General features: G+C 41.7%; 1 protein-coding gene across 6 annotated transcripts in view; it reads right to left on the bottom strand.

The window, feature by feature from the left end:
• Positions 1 to 9,551: 9,551 nt before the first annotated feature.
• Positions 9,552 to 16,812, bottom strand: part of DAW1 (dynein assembly factor with WD repeats 1) — a 43,464-nt gene continuing 36,203 nt past the window's right edge. For 5 of the 6 annotated variants that reach the window (XM_024124730.1, XM_028482348.2, XM_028482361.2 and 2 more), the window contains 3 exons: positions 14,396 to 14,472; positions 12,353 to 12,515; positions 9,552 to 9,942 (listed from right to left, as the gene is read on the bottom strand). In XM_024124730.1, coding sequence (XP_023980498.1) covers positions 9,908 to 9,942; positions 12,353 to 12,515; positions 14,396 to 14,472 — 275 coding nt within the window. In that variant the 3' untranslated portion in view covers positions 9,552 to 9,907. Of the gene's footprint in view, positions 9,943 to 12,083; positions 12,516 to 14,395; positions 14,473 to 16,812 lie in introns of those variants that run through there. The other variant, XM_024124729.2, reaches the window with a different exon arrangement.

The following is a 16,812-nucleotide window of genomic DNA, read 5'->3' as shown; positions in this document are numbered from 1 at the left end:
GAAAAGTCCCTTAACCCTTCTCAAAAGAACCTAACACAGGCCAAATTTTATAATAAATCCTTTCTAACGTTCTTTTTCTGAAACACTCCATGTTTCCCCATGGGAGTGCCTTCTCTCTCCAAGGAACAACCATCCCAAATTGTTCAAATACAGGCATATCCTGCTGGTCTTTGTCATTGACAACAGTAATAAGATTTATTGTTATTATCACTTTTGTTAGTTTCTGTGCTAACATGTGCTTTACACGTGTGATCCCTTTAATTCTTTGATGACAGTGATGATTTTACCCACTGTAGACATGAAAACACTAAGACTGAATGACATTTAAAAGCCATCCAGGTCATAGATCCAGCATAATGGGTGAAGGAATTCAGGAGTCCGGCTCAGGAGCTCATACTCTCAAGGAGTTGAGAGATGACAAACTACACAGTTAGCAAGACCATTCTCTTTCCCACATCCTCTCCTCCAGTCTCGGAACAGGAGCTGGTTCTCCTTTCAGCGTCAACACTTCCCTCTGTCTGTTCTTTGACCACCTCTTCTGTCTCCTTTGATACCTGGTTCCAGCAAATTTTCTTCTAACTTTTCAACCTTTCTTTCTCCACTAGAATCACTTCCCCAGTCTAAACTCAGGCATAAGCCTCCTTCATCCTAAAAACAAGCCACAGTTACCTCCAATGATCCCATGGCCCCTTCATCTTTTTCATCTCCAGCACATGTTCTGGAAACTCTGGTCTTTATTTTCAAGAATAATATGACTTAAAATTATAAAATAAACATGCATGAATCGAATTGGGAGGAAGAGCTTTTCTACCTTGGAGGAGTAAAGGTGGGTAGGAAGAATAATTCAAGAAAAAAATAATACCTGGGGTATATATGGAGCATTGGAGGGAGGATTTCCCAGCTAGAGATACAGGAAGAGGAAGTTTAGGGGAGGTAGGTTCTGTAGGCTGAATGTTTGTGTCTCCCCAAAATTCGTGTATTGAAAACTAACCCCCAGTGTGACTGGTATTAGGAAGTAGGGCCTTCAAGAGGTAATTAGATCATGAAGGTAGAACCCTTATTAAGGAGATTAGTGCCCCTATAAAAGCGAACCCCAAGAGGTCCCTTGCCCCTTCTGCCCTGTGAGGACACAGCAAGAAAACAGCCATCTGTGAACCAGGAAGCAGGTTCTCACCGGATACCTTATCTGCTGAGCCTTGAACTTGGACTTCCCAGACTCTAAAACTGTTAAAAAAAATAAATTTCTGTTGTTTATAAGCCATCCAATCTATGGCATTCTCTTACAGCAGACCAAATGGGCTAAGACAGTAGGTAAAAGTAAAATCACAGGGAAAGGAAAGTCTGGCATGTCTATGAGACCCGATGAGTAGTCTAGTTAACCGCTGTATCAGTTTGCTCAGGCTACCACAACAAAACATCACGGACTGGGTGTTTCAAACAACAGGGAATTATTTCTCACAGTTCTGGAGGCTGGAAGTCCAAGATTAGCAAGCAGATAACCATCTTCTTGCTGTGTCCTCACATGGTCTTTTCTCTGTGCACAAGCAGTGTTAGTATCTCTTTGTGTGTCCAAATTTCCTCTTTGGACACTAGTCAGATTGGATTAGGGACAATCCTAAAAACCTTAACTTCATCACCTCTTTAAAGGCTTTATCTCCAAATACAATTACATTCTGATTACATTCTGAAGTGGATTAGGACTTCAACATACAAATTTTGGGAGGACACAATTCAGCCCATAACACCTGGGGTACGGGGAGCAGGGAAGATTAAGGCCAGAAATGTAGGTCAAGGCCAACTCATAGATGACTTGGAACATAAGAACAAGAAATTGGAACTTCCAGTTTTTACTCAGTGAACTATATGAATGCCTGACCTGATGTCCTTACCTCACTGGACTGTTCAAAATTGAAGGCGAAACCCACTAATATGACTCATTTACTAATAATTTTTTCTATATATTATAAGGTATATTTTGTAGCAACTGAATTCCCTATAAAGAGGCTTGCTTTCAGAGATACAGATTCATATACTTCTATCTATATCCTCCTCCTTCAAACCAAATGTAAAAAGACCCTACAGATATTTAAAAGATCGTTTGAAACAAAATGTGGACATATAGCCAATGCTTAAAAATGTTTTTGATTAATACTTGTAAGTAAGCATTAGCTCAAATGCTTAAGAAAGCAGCTGAGGCTATTCTAAATATAGGCCAACTGCTTTTCCCAAGGGAGTCAGTAAAACCTGAGTGGCTGAGAGAAGCGCATTTAGAAGGGAAATCTCTATGCTGCAATGTGGGCAAAGGGCCTTCGAAAATGGCAGAGAGGCTGCCCTTGCTCTCACCAAGGACAATTCATGCAAGATCGCTTTTTCCATCACACAAGGCAGCACTGATTCCATTTCTCAAAGGAGAAATGGAAGGTCAAGGACACTTATTAACTGCCAAATATACCACAAGCCCTGGGCTAGTTTTTCTCCATGTGCATTATCTCATTTCATTCTATTATTTTCTTTCCATTTTATAGATGAGGAAACAAACTCAGAAAGGTAAAATGACGTGCTCATGAGAAGAGAATAACAAGTTGAACACTGTCTTATTCCAAAGTCCACTCTCTTTGCCATACACCATGTTAAGTGGGTTTTCTCTACCACGATCATGTAGGTTAAGGTATCATCAGCCTTTGTTTGAATCCCACCATCTGCCCTCTGCAGGAGGACCCCAGGATGCAATAATGGTTGTGGGCCACTATCAAGGATCTGTTTGAGGACACACCTGGACAAAAAAAATCTCTCAACCTGCACATATACAGCAATTTATTAGGTTGAACCATATGAAATTACTTTTTGTAAATCAATATTTGCCAAAATTTCATATGGTTCAAACTAATTGTTTATTCATGGTAATAACCCAAGAGGTAATAACTATAACCGCTACTGTACTTAATGTTGGAGATTTTCTAGCCTAGAGAAGAATTGTTCTTTTCTTCTTTTACAGGTTCTTTTGTTCCAGGCACACCTGGAAAACAAGTCTCCTCTTGCCTGGGGGAAAACATCCAGTGTCATCCTCCACTCCAGGAATACACACTCCTCTGGGAAAATGGAAAAAAACCACATCTTCACTGAACAGAAATTCAGGCATTCCCCCTTGAATTTCTATTTCCATAATTAAGGATGAGAGTGTGTCCTAGAAATAGTTGCAAATAACAAGGTGTATGAGATGAAGAAAAGTACTAGAGCAGGAACCACACCACAAAAGATTCCAAGGGAATCATTACACGTGCAGCATAAACCCACACCCAAAATATTACAGGTCAATGCCCTGGAGGTGCCAGTGGGAAGTGTGCCTGTGATCACCCTTAATGAAGGGGCGCTGGCTTCTTTGATCGATACTATGAGTAATTAAAACTCAAATTTAGGGGCATTTGTCAACTCCTCCAATACGTATGAATCACTGAAATTTTAATAAGCACATCAGAACACCCTGGGGGAATATTTCCACTTTTAAGATATTTTAAAGAAAGAAGTATTTAATAAATTTCCTCTAATTTTTCTAATACAAATATCTTATCTTCCCAAATACTGAGAGGAGAGTTTCAAGAAGAATTTAGAAATTCCACTTAATTAATGGCATTTGCTTCTTCTTCCTCCTCAACGGTGATTCCTATGTCTGTGAATGCTGGATGAAACTTCACTTAGAAGTTTACAGCTTTGCAAAGAGGGAAAAATACTGAAAAACTGGGCTAATTCAGAGCCATGACCAACACATGTTTATCAAGCTGAACTAAAACTTTATTCTCATTCCTGAATCCATAAGCATTTATGAGAGATGAACACTCAAAATATTTGCTGCATTTATTTTATTCCCCATCAGTTTCCTAGGAGAGGGTAAATTGGAAGATTTTTATATCTATTGCAGAGATGCCCCAAACCATAATAAATTCATGAGAAAATTTGCGTTGAATATGCAAATTCTTTCTCAACTCTTAAGTCCTTTAAATCCAAGTCACTGAAGCAGTGTCTACAAATAATATTAGCTACCCATTAATTAAATGTTCATGATGTATCAGGTTCTTTATGTGTCTATTAACTTATTTAATCCTCACAAACCCCCCACACACTATTTTTAGTCCCATTTTCTAGATGAGAAAACTGAGTCAAGGAGTGTTTGAATTCTCAAGGTCCCACATCCAAGAAGTGGTTGAACAGGATATTAAAACAGGCATTTTGATTGCAGTCTATGTTTTTAATCACCAAAATACTGTCACTCATGAGAAACTGGCTCTAATGGCAGCCACTCACCCCACCAGATAAGAACCTTTATGACAGTGTAATGGCAACAAAGCACCTGCTCCGCCAACATCTTCCAGGAAGTGGCCACGACAGAAAACCCTCCACCTGCGACACTGAGTAATCCTTCTTTCTTTGGACATGTCCCCAGACCGCTTTCTTGTCCCCTTTGCAGCTAACCAAGGGCTGCCAGATATACCTGAAGACCAATTAGAGCGTCACCCCGTTTCCAAAGCTGCCGCCTTAATAGAGCACTTGTCAACCAGAGACTATCTCAGTATTTCATCTTTCTACTCTGTGAAACTGACTCTCCTTTGAAACTTGGAACTCCTTCTGAAATGAAAGTGACAGCAGATGGTTTCCCGTCATTAATAATTAGCCTCTGTTAATTTAGTCTCAGACTTTTTTGTCTTTGATAACCAAATACCAAACAAGTTTGACCCTTTTGATTTACAAATACATTAAAATAATAAAATTCAAAGTATTCACAATCCTTAGCCTCTTAACCCAATGAAATTACAATCAACTTTATTAAAACCTAAAACAATAGATCAAGTATTACTATCAAAAGACATAATTGAACGTTGGATTCCTTGATAGATTGTGTCATTATAAAATAAATAATTATAACTTGGTTTCCAATAGAGGGACCTATAGAGACAAAATAGAACTATCTTTTATTTATTATTACTGGTTGGTGTTCTCATAAATACATGGAAAAATGTCCCTACACTGCATCAGGATCAATGAGCTACGTCATTTGCCTCAGATATGCCAACATGGTCCTAAGCTTTAAGCCACGCCACACTCTGAGCATTGTTATATAGCCCCACGTAACCTGATCTGTAAAGAACAAAGAACAAAAAGTTTACTTTTTACTCTTCGTTTGCAGCCAGAAGAACTTATTTGCCAAAAGATGAACACTGCCACCTGCTGAGATAAGAGAATAAAAGTGTGTAAGCTTATACACTTTTAAAACTCAGCATTTCCTACTTTTCACTAGTGAGAGCAGTAAAAAGTGTGTTCTTCATTTCTCAGTAAAATACAAGTCATCTGATTTGTTGTGGGGATTACTTGATTAGATCTCACAGTCCCAAGTAAACAGTAGCAAAGGCAACTTTTGTTCAAAGAGATTCATCCAACATTTCCCAAAAGGTAGAATAGATAAGTCTTTGTCCTCATTGTATTTACAGCTTCCATACAACTTTTCTAGGATTTCCATCTCTTGCATACTGCAGATAAACTCATTTTTCAGTTCTAGGTAATACAGCCCAAAACTCCAAACTCAAGAGGAAATTTAGGAATAGAGAGAAACTGATGGTTACTCCAAACTCAAGAGGAAATTTAGGAATAGAGAGAAACTGATGGTTTTGCCTTGACTTGCAGAACTTAAGGAGCCCCCGACATGCATACGCACACACAAAACACACACAACTTTATCAATTCCCCTCCATGTTCTAAGCCAGTATCCATCCTGGGGATTTCTTATAAATACCAGGGTGTTTAAGAGGGAAGGGGAAGAAGGTGTGGGAGGGGAATAAAAAGGGGTAAAAGACTCAAAGTTATACCAACTCCCTGGTGGAGTCTTCCAGATGTTATGTTGACTTGACCTCAGAGGCCTGTGAAATTCCACTGGATTTACCCTAAAAGAGCAGGGAAATCCTAAAAGTGACATTCCCAAACATAGACTACCCTTGTATAACCAAACCAAAATCATAAAACATCAAGCCATAAATTATTATGAGAAAATTTTTGAGAGCCTTTCTAATTTCAAGAGCATCAAATACAACTCCCTTTCTAGTTCAGATTTTATGTTATAGTAAGAGAGTGTTTTCCTATCATCATTCAATTATTATCATATGATCTTGGGGCAAGCCACCTTTTCCCTCTCCTAAACATGCGTTATCAGCTCTAAATTTAGGTTCTAATTATTCCTACTTTGTTCCTCATCAAGAAATGAACTGATTTTTGCAAAAGTCTCGTAAACTGTAAAACATGTAAACATTTGGAATTTTTTCTGCTTATTTTAGAAAGGAATAACCTGATAGAGCAAAAGGAAGACAACATAATTAAGTAGAAGACTGTTTCAGTTTCTAGTGCAGGGGTAATGAGATTATAGATTACAGATTAAAATGGCAGTAAGACTGGAGAGCTAGGATTTGTTTTTTAATTGAGGAAAGTGTTTATGATTGGGTGGGTGGATAGAGAAAATAAAGGAGAAAAAGTGAGAGATGATTCCATCGTTAGCAGAAATAGAACTGCTAAGATGGTAATATAGCATGTGGAAATAACAGGGAGAGAAGTAAGAAATTCTCTTCTGGATTTGATGAAATTAAAAGAGATAGCAAGATACTTAAACTAAGAAAATTGTGTCAGCCATTTGGCAACTAGGAAGAATACACAGAAGCCAACAAGGATGGTAGAGGGGAAAGCCCCCAAATGCCGGGTCCTTGTGTCATCATGTCACTGCATAGCCAACTATGGGACTAACTAACCTTGTTTTAACCGTGTGTTTTGTTACTTACAGACCAAACCGAGATAACAGTGAAGTTAAACAAACCATAAAATAATCTTGGTAAGATAACTAAAATTATTGTAGGAATTCTGAGTCAGTTTACAAACCTGTTTTTGAAAAGGAATATGTCTTTTAACATCGTAATAGCTTATTTTTTTACTTCAAATCTCATCCCTTTAGAGACCCAGAAAAGGTAAATTAAGAGTAACAGAAGCAGTGGAAAAACACAGGATAATAAATTCACTTGTAATTTAACGATTATAGATGTGTTTTTAAGTGGCAATCTAAGACTTTCATGTATAAAGAGCATTGCTTAGTTCTAAAAGCATTTATTTTTCCTTTAAATAAGACATTATGCTAAATCATGAGCTACCGCAGTTTTAGATATGAGTTGCTAGAAAAGATATTCCATTTTTACGAGCACAACTCACTCATAAAATTCTATATGAAATCTAAATATATGAGGATAGATTAAGCCGTAATCAATCATCTATATTAATGATCTCCTCACATCTCAGCTCCTCTGTTTGAAAGAAAACCTGTAAAAGTGTTAGCGCAACTTTGTGTGCCCAAGGCACAGTGAGGGAAAACAAACCAAAACGTCAGAGTTTGGAGCAGAGGAAAGCTTACTGCAGGGCCACGCAAAGAGACGGGCGGCTCCGAGAAGCCCTGAGCTCCCCGAAGGGTTTCAGCAAAGCACTTTTAAAAGCCGGGCTGGGGGCTTCCCTGGTGGCGCAGTGGTTGCGCGTCCGCCTGCCGATGCGGGGGAACCGGGTTCGCGCCCCGGTCTGGGAGGATCCCGCGTGCCGCTGAGCGGCTGGGCCCGTGGGCCATGGCAGCCTGTGCTCCGCAATGGGAGAGGCCACAACAGAGGGAGGCCCGCATACCACACACACACAAAAAAAGCCAGGTTGGGGCGGGGGTGGGTGTCGAAGCATATGTGACCAGCTGGTGCACAGTTCTCTGACTGGCTGATGGTGAGGTAACAGGGTGGTGTCATAGGGGCTCACATTTTCGGTCCTTAGGCTCCAGGAGGCCTGGCGCTCTGTGCTCAAGTTCATCAGGTAGTTAGTGTCTTCCATTTGGTGGAGGCGGGGCGAGGGAGGTGGGTCACACCTGTAAAACAGCTCAGGAAATGTGCATCAAATACTGCTATCTAGGCACTTCAGAGAGGAGCTAAAGCAGAGGATGCCCCATAGGCTCCTGCTTGGTTACAAAAGGACAATTATTCCAAGACTCTTGAGTGTTAATTGATAAAAATTTGATTTACAATCCTAAGATACCTCTAATACATTAAACAAGTTATATTTCAACTATGATTTCTGAGTAAACAACACTGTTCTTTCCTGAAAAACGTGTTTATATATGAAGCACAGTTTTTTTAAAGATGACTGCTAAGTTACTGATCACAATAACAGCAAACAGTATCCTCATGCTTGCTAAGTGCCAGATATTCCTAATCCTCGAAACAACAACTATTATTGTTACCACTTTCCAGATGAGAAACCTCAGAGTGGTAAGGTAACTTGTACAAGAATGAAGAGTTGGAATGAGAATATATACACAGACCATCTGACTCCAGACCCTACACACACTTCACTGTACCTTACAATACCCAGATGAAAATAAAGCGGGTATCTGTAGTGAAAGTGCCAGAAAATAAGCTTTTGATTTCCAAGGCATCCATTTCAAAGACATCCATCTCAAATAAATGTATTGCCAGCTGTATGGCACATACACTTGCTAAAACACCCAGATCAGGAGCCAGGCCACCTCACCCATGGACTTCCTCTTTTAGAAAGCCCTGGGTGACCTAGAGAACGAAACACCTGAGTGACCCCGATTCTTCCCTCCCCGTGTCCTAATTCCCACCCTTATGTTTTAAATTCACCAATGAAGTGTGAACCCGTGAACTCCCATGCTTCCCTCCCTCCACCTGACCTCCTGTGTGGCCCCTGGGTGTGACTTGTACCCTATAGGACTTGTGTGTAATAAACCTTGTTTTTTTTTCCAAAGTTCCCTAATTATTGTTGCTGAGGTGCTCTTGCAATCATGTTACCAAGTGCAAGCTCGTTCAACGGGCCGGTAAATCGGGGGAGGAGGTGTTGGGGCAAGGAGCAATGACTTAATTCAGAAAGCTGGAATCCAAGAAGATGGCTGCAGGAAAGAAGAAATTAACATATCACCTCCCCCAGTCTGGCAAAACCAGGAGATATTTGCAAAACGTATGGCCCTTTTTACTTTACCTCCTCACCTCCCCCTCTCCCTGTTCTGTAGAAGAACTACTATCCAGACCCTGGGATGATGCCTCTCTAGGACTCTAGTCTGCCACACACAAAATGGAATACTACTCAGCCATAAAAAAGAAAAAAAAATCTTGTCATCTGCCACCACATGGATGAGCCTTGAGGGCATCAGACTACAATTAAATGTCAGACAGAGAAAGATAAACGCCATGTGATCTCACTTATATATGGAATCTAAGACAAACTAACAAACGAAAAACACTGAACTCTTATGGAGAACAGAGGCACAATGGATGAAGGGGGTCAAAAGGTACAAAATTCCAGTTATAAAATACTTAAGTTGTTGGAATGTAATGCACGGCATGGTGACTGGAGTTAATAAAACTGTACTGCATGTCGGAAAGCTGCTGAAAGAGTAGATGTTAAAAGTTCTCGTCACAAGGAAGAAAACATACATTGTAAACACAGACATGCACAAAAAAATTTTCACGAAAATTCACAAAAAATTTTCTGCAAAAACTTTATTCAACAGAAATTATAATAATAGGCTTCAAAGTGGAATCTAGGAGACACGTTGTTACATTCCTCGTTTCATTTATCAGTATCGTGATGCTATCAAGAAAGAAAACTGAAATAACCCGTGACATTTGCCAAACAGTATGCTTGTTCCTGTCATCTCTACCAAATAATATCAAGGAATGATGTAAGTCCATCAGCTTTAATGGTCATATCTGTGAAGCTAACGACAGTGTATAAAAGGTTGACTTGTGGACAAAGAGAACACATGAACTATCCCAATAGCTTGCTGTCTGGCTGTGATGCCAAGTGGCAAGTTTCCTCACGGACTGGCTTTCTTCAATCAGCGCCATATCCTACAGGTATTATCCTTGCTACCTAATAAAGCAAATTTCACAAAATTAGTTTTCTTTATTTTACTCACTTAACTCTCTCTGTTTTTACAGGTTGACATTTTCTGGGTCATTGTCGATGATCAGTATGTTTAATGTGCTAGAGCCTCAGTGCCCAGCTGCAGAGCCCCTCAGCAGCTCAGGCGTTTGTGGGGGAGGGGGGAATCTTTTTTTTTTTTTTTTTTTTTTTTTTGCATTTTTCCATGTCAGTCATAAATTGGGCAAGTTCACATTCTACTTGCGCACCCTCGCGAGATTCATGGCATCTGAGAATTGGAGAGGACCGGAGAATGCAGCCACATCGGCCGCCCCCCTGCTTACGCCCCCACCCCACCGTCACACATCGCCACCAGGTGGAAATATGGTGACTGGGAACATCTCCGGGTTTGAGTGACTAGCTTACGAGGGGGCAGCCCATCCCACTTTGGAACGTCTCAAAATGTCACCAGATGTTTCTCATCATCAGTCAGAATGTGAAATTTGCATCCTCCCGCCCTCCCCACGACCATGATCGACACTCTTCCAAAGCAGCCTTGATACAACTCCTCCCCCAGGGACGCCATTCACATTCTGTCTGTGGGAAGGACGGCCCTGGTATGGAGCCGTGCTGGGCGCTGCTGCTTCTCTCAACCTCAGGGGCCAGGCAGGTACCATCGATAGAGGAAGTGTGAGGGCTGCACGCATCGGGAAAGCCTGTGAAAACCGCACACTCCCCGCGAGGGCACCTCGTATTTTTAAAAGTGTCATGACCACAGCGGACAGCTTCCTTCCATGCAGTGACTCTAAACCCTCAGGCAGTCCCTAGCGGGAAGCTGCCGCATAGCACAGGGAGATCACCTCTGTGCTTTGTGACCCTGAGAGGGCTGGGATAGGGAGGGTGGGAGGGAGGGAGACGCAAGAGGGAAGAAATATGGGAACATATGTATATGTATAACTGATTCACTTTGTCGTAAAGGAGAAACTAACACACTATTGTAAAACAGTTATACCCCAATAAAGATGTTAAAAAAAAAAAAATGCATGCATTAAATCACCGGGCTCCGACAAGAAAATAGGGCAGATCGGTTCAAACACAGTGCTCTGCTGACGGCCAGGCAGACGTGTCACCCCCACTCTCATAAGCGCTGGCATCTAGTGGGTCAGTATTTAGCATGTTGGTGCTTTGGGAAATACTAAATAAATCGATAATATCTTAAAAGAGCTCAGGCATTTGAAGGCCACCGCTGAAACAAGGCACAATCAACACATTTTCCTTCCCTAACTCTCCAGGGTCTTCTGTGGTTGAGGGGAAGAGGTACTGCACAGCTGACCCGGCTTAACATGAACGGTGTGGACGAGGAAAGCCCGGCCCTCAGCTCCCGTGCTTTTCCTGTCACAGCCTCCCACCGCCTTCCTCACTGTGAGAAAGGATCCAACATTCTTTATTATGGCACTGTCTTAGGAGTACCTACGTTTTAGTAACACTCGCTAACCGTAAGCCCAAAGGCAGTAATCTGCAATTTTAGAAATTATCCATAATTAGGTGGAAAGGGGTGGTATTTCAGGGCAAAGGGGAGATTATTCTCAGCACCTCTAAAGTTATATGATTAGGAAGCTACCTAATCAGCCAATATATAAAGCCAACTTTGTATATGTGACATTTCACTTACTAGACTAAGTTAAGCGATTTAAAAATCTTCTGGACACAACGAGAATCACTGAGAGGCAGATTGGCTCCTCTGTGCCCTCTGAGGGCACCCCTACCCAACACCACTGTAGCACCCCACTCCCCGCCAAGGTGTCCTCCAGAGGCAGTGCACTAACGTAGTGCCATATTCTTGTCATTTTTCCCCTTTCCACAATCTAAATTAACCTGATCTCAATCCAGTTCTTATAAAATATCGCTAATATAATGTATTCACAATAAATCGTTAATCATTGAAAAATTGCTCAATATGTGTTCTTTTCCCCCAATATTAATGTGTTATGAGGGGACATCCAAGGAGAAAACAATCTCACTCAAAGAACAAATCTCTAATGGGCTATAAATCCCACTGTGAAGAACTCAGGTCCTGACTTGTTTTACTTACTAACCATTTACTGCCATCAACTGAATATTGACCATTTGATGGACCATGCCTGGGGAAATGTAGTAAACAGGAAGAAGGCAGGCTACTGAATTCTTCCTTTGCCTGGAGCAACTGAAATTGAGAATTCATAAAGCCTCACAGTCAGTGGCAGAGCTCACTCCTGTGGTTCTGCAATGCAACTAAAATTAAATAATGGACATAAAAGGCACCAAGATGAGCTAGGGACCCTGGTGGGGATGGGGGTGTCTCCTTTTGGTACCCAGCTTCGTAACTCTAACAGCCAATCTGAAAGGAAAACTGAGTCGATGGTGTTTATTTCTCCCCTACCTGTAACGATTATGTCGCCTCTATAGTTGAAAGCACATGAAAAGATTTCATCCGTGTGTCCCTCAAGAACCTGGAAGCACTGACCAGTCTGAGCATCCCAGATTCGAGCTGTTTTGTCAGAGCTGCCAGTGAGAAGACGGTTCCCTTGGGGGTTGAAAGAAATCTACAAGCAAGAAAGAAGCAAAGTGATCACAGGTTTGTGTAATTTGATTCCCACTATATTTTTAATCAGCAGAAAGGGGACATTACTAAGTACCTGTCACCTTCTCAGCCTGGTATTTATTCTTACATAGAACAGTTCCTTCAGGATGGGAAAAATATTGCAGGGACTAACACATGAAAATTAAAATCTAGACAGTAAAGTTCAACTGCCCACCCGTCACACACAGTTCTAAGGATAAAAACCAAAGCTCCGTTATACTTTGAGTGTTCCCTACCCAGCTTCTTTCCAAAGGCCCCTGATGCCAATCTCCCCACGCAAACCAAGAGGCAGAGAGCCCTGGTGTGGATGAGAACACAAGCCAGGCATCTTCATACCCAAACCTCGATGTCACCTCCACAAACCAACCTTCTGTCATCACAAGCATAGGGATCGTCCTTCAATCTGTGGCACAGAATGTCAGGGCCACTAAGGGAGGACTTTCTGTCTGCTGCTACTTAAAGCACAGAACTTTCCATCAACGTGTCCTGAGAGCCCCTACCTGCCAGGCATTGTCACGTGGTATCTGAGCAGCAGGGAAAAGTGTTAGTCCTCAGTTCCTCTGGACACCATGCTTATAACCTTTTCTAAAGCATCAGAAGATGACAATTTGGGCCACTTCCTCTGTAACTGAAGGTTTGATGAGGGCAAGTCCCAAGGCCATGGCTTCTTTCATCACAGTGTCACTAGGGCCTAGCATAATGCCTAGCACAGTGGGAGCTTTCAAAAAGTATTTGCTAAGTGAATGAATGAATGAATGAATGAATGAATACCTTAGCTTGGCACCCCACAGAAATGCCATTACTGGATGGCAATTCAACACGTAATATATACTTAACAAGCATAAAATGCAGTAATATAGTTTGAGAACTCTTTCTATTCACACACACACACACACACACACACACACGTGCGCTTATTGAGTGTGACACACCAGACTCTCAGAAACATGGCCTGGGCTCCCTCTGCGGCCTGTCTCCCATGGTCACACATTCCATCTCTCTTCCTGCCAGTCCCCAGGGCCTCCCAGCCCGTGAAGAGGATGTGCCCTGCACAGTCTCAGAGACCAACCCTGATGGGCAAGGGGGCAATGGCCACCAGCAGCAGGTGCAAAGGCTGGAGATGGGGAGAGAGCACAGCAGTGTGCGGCCCCGGGGTCCAGCAGGAGCCTGCAGAGACCTGAAACCATCAAGCTGGTATTTTACAAGGAACGAGAAATCTATCTCAGGTATGAGACCAAAGAATTGGGCCAAACTAGGGGGTGAGAGTCACCAGTCCCAGCCTTCAATACAATATTCCGAGGACACATCTAAACCTCAGATCCCTGATTGGATGGCCCTGCTCTGTGCATAAGCTTTTGGGAGGAGTTGATATAAAATCCTAAACTACAGCTTTCAAGTTTCAAAACAGGTCATTTTTAACTTTGTTAAGTGTTAAATATTTCCAGGAAATACTTCCTCAATTGCATCTCATCTACAGGACGCTTGATATTTGCTGTGCAGCGTGTCTTTTGCGTAATATAAACTTGTGTGTTTACTAGAACCAGGAAAAATACTTTATTAGCTTCTTAATAGCTTTAATAAGTATTTTTAGCTAACAGAATCTTTTGCTCATGGCTGAGGAGAATGCTGTTTTATACTCCGTAAAAGGTTTTAGAAATCATTTATTATGCTGAGTTTCAGGACACTTTTAAAAATAAAGTCTTTAGGTAACTGATTTCTAGAAAATATGAGATAACTGGCCAAGCCTTGGTACCATCAGTGCCAACAGACCTATTTACACTAAGCCAGCTGCCTATTTTTTTTGAAAAAAAATAAATTGCTCCAAATGAGAAAGCAACTCACCTTGGAAATTTCACCTTCATGGCCTTCCAATTTGGTAATGCATTTTCTTGTGGCTGCACTGAAAACTCTTGCTGTTCCTTTTTGAGAGGAGTTGAGATATATATAAATTCATCTGAAACACAGAACTTTGACCACATGCTTTGAATTATCTAAATATCTATCCCTCTGACACACACACTTTGTGCTAAGTTTGTCTTCTCGCCTGCAGTGAGAACCAGCCACTTAATACTTAAAATGCAAGCTGGTTCCACTGCAGGAGAAGAGAGTGAAAAGGAGCATCTCTCCAGCCCCAAGCTTATTAGAAGAGATACTGGGTTCCAAGGTAGATGGGAGTGGGGAGACAGGAATCCAAAAAGAATAAAATTTTTAAGAGAAAAAACGGGAATTAAAGCAAGTTCTGAGAGGCTGAGGATGAAATAAACAGCAAGACTAACATCATACACCAAATATGAGTCTAAGGCTACAGAAGATCGAGAGGCCCTCCTGAGAAGGAACAGCATTCACTACTCAATGAATGAAGGACAGGCACTAAGAAACCCTTTTCAACAGAAAAGGCTAATAGAATGGTTTGTTCCCTATTGGATCCCCAGTGCCCAGAAGTGCCAAACTCATAGTAAACACAATAAATAGATGTAGGATGGATGGATGGATGGAGGGTAGATGGATGGGTGGATGGATAGATGAAGTACAATAGTATATACATTTCCTTAGAATTAAGGAATAGAGGAGTTGGGGCTTCCTTGATGGCACAGTGGTTGAGAATCTGCCTGCAAATGCAGGGGACACAGGTTCAATCCCTGGTCCGGGAAGATCCCACATACTGCGGAGCAACTAAGCCCATGAGCACAACTACTGAGCCTGTGCTCTAGAGCCCCTGAGCCACAACTACTGAGCCCGCGTTCCACAACTACTGAAGCGCGTGCACCTAGAGCCCATGCTCCACAATAAGAGAAGCCACCACAATGAGAAGCCTGTGCACTGCAACGAAGAGTAGCCCCCGCTCGCCGCAACTAGAGAAAGCCCACGCAGCAACGAAGATCCAACACAGCCAAAAATAAATAAATAAATTTATTTTAAAACAGAAAAAAAGGAATAGAGGAGTTAAATAAGCATAGAAGGAGAAAAACAGAAGTAGTGAAATTGTTCTCAGAAAAAAAATTAAAATTTATCTGCCCAGGTGAAGGATGCTGTCTCACCACAAATTACAGCATTACATCAAAGTAAAATTAGCAAGGATAGAGAACTTTGGTTACTTAATTTTAATATGGAGAAAAGCAAAATATCTTAATAAATTTTCTTTTTACTTATCTTTCTGACACTGTCAACTTCAGGAAGAAGTAGACAAAAATTGCTATGTTAGAATTAATATGATTAAAATATAAAACTTGCAACTTAGTTGGACATTTCAAAAGCCTTAAAGAAAAGTGATCCAACTGTTTTAAGAGTTTGTTAATAAGAGAGATTGGTTCAAGATAGCAGAGTAGAAGGACATGTGCTCACTCCCTCTTGCAAGAGCACTGGAATCACAACTAACTGCTGAACTATCATCAAGAGGAAGACACTGAAACTCACCAAAAAAGATACCTGACATCCAAAGACAAAGTAGAAGCTGCAGTGAGATGGCAGGAGGGGCACAATCACAATAAAATCAAATCCCATAACTGCTGGGAGGGTGACTCACAAACTGGAGAACAATTATACAACAGAAGTCCACCCACTGGAGTGAAGATTCTGAGCCCTACATCAGGCTTCCCAACCTGAGGGTCCGAAAACAGGAGGAGGAATTCCCAGAGAACCAGACTTTGAAGGTTAGCGGGATTTGATTACAGGACTTCGACAGGACTGGGGGAAACAGAGACTCCACTCTTGGAGGGCACACACAAAGTAGTGTGCGCATAGGGACCCAGGGGAAGGATCAGTGACCCGAGGGGAGAATGAACCAGACCTACCTGCTACTGTTGGAGGGTCTCCTGCAGAAGCGGGGGGCGGCTGTGGCTCACTGCAGGGACAAGAACACTGGCAGCAGAAGTTCTGGGAAGTACTCCTCGAGGTGAGCTCTCCCAGAGTCCACCATTAGCCCCAACCAAGAGCCTGGTAGTCTCCAGCACCGGGTCGCCTCACGCCAAACAACCAACAGGGAGGGAACCCAGCCCCAACCATCAGCAGACAAGCAGGTGAACGAACAAGATAAAACCCCAGAAAAACAACTAAATGAAGTGGAGATAGGCAACCTTCCAGAAAAAGAATTCAGAAGAATGATAGTGAAGATGATCCAAGACCTCAGAAAAAGAAACGAGGCAAAGATTGAGAAGACGTAAGAACCATTTAACAAAGACCTAGAAGAATTAAAGAACAAACAAGCAGAGATGAACAATACAATAACTGAAATGAAAAATATACTAGAAGGAATCAAGAGC

The sequence above is a fragment of the Physeter macrocephalus genome, chromosome 2 (genome assembly GCF_002837175.3).
Source record: "Physeter macrocephalus isolate SW-GA chromosome 2, ASM283717v5, whole genome shotgun sequence".
NCBI classification, from domain to species: Eukaryota; Metazoa; Chordata; class Mammalia; order Artiodactyla; family Physeteridae; genus Physeter; species Physeter macrocephalus.
Note: the sequence above shows the minus strand (reverse complement) of the source record. Positions and strands in the feature narration are given on the sequence as shown.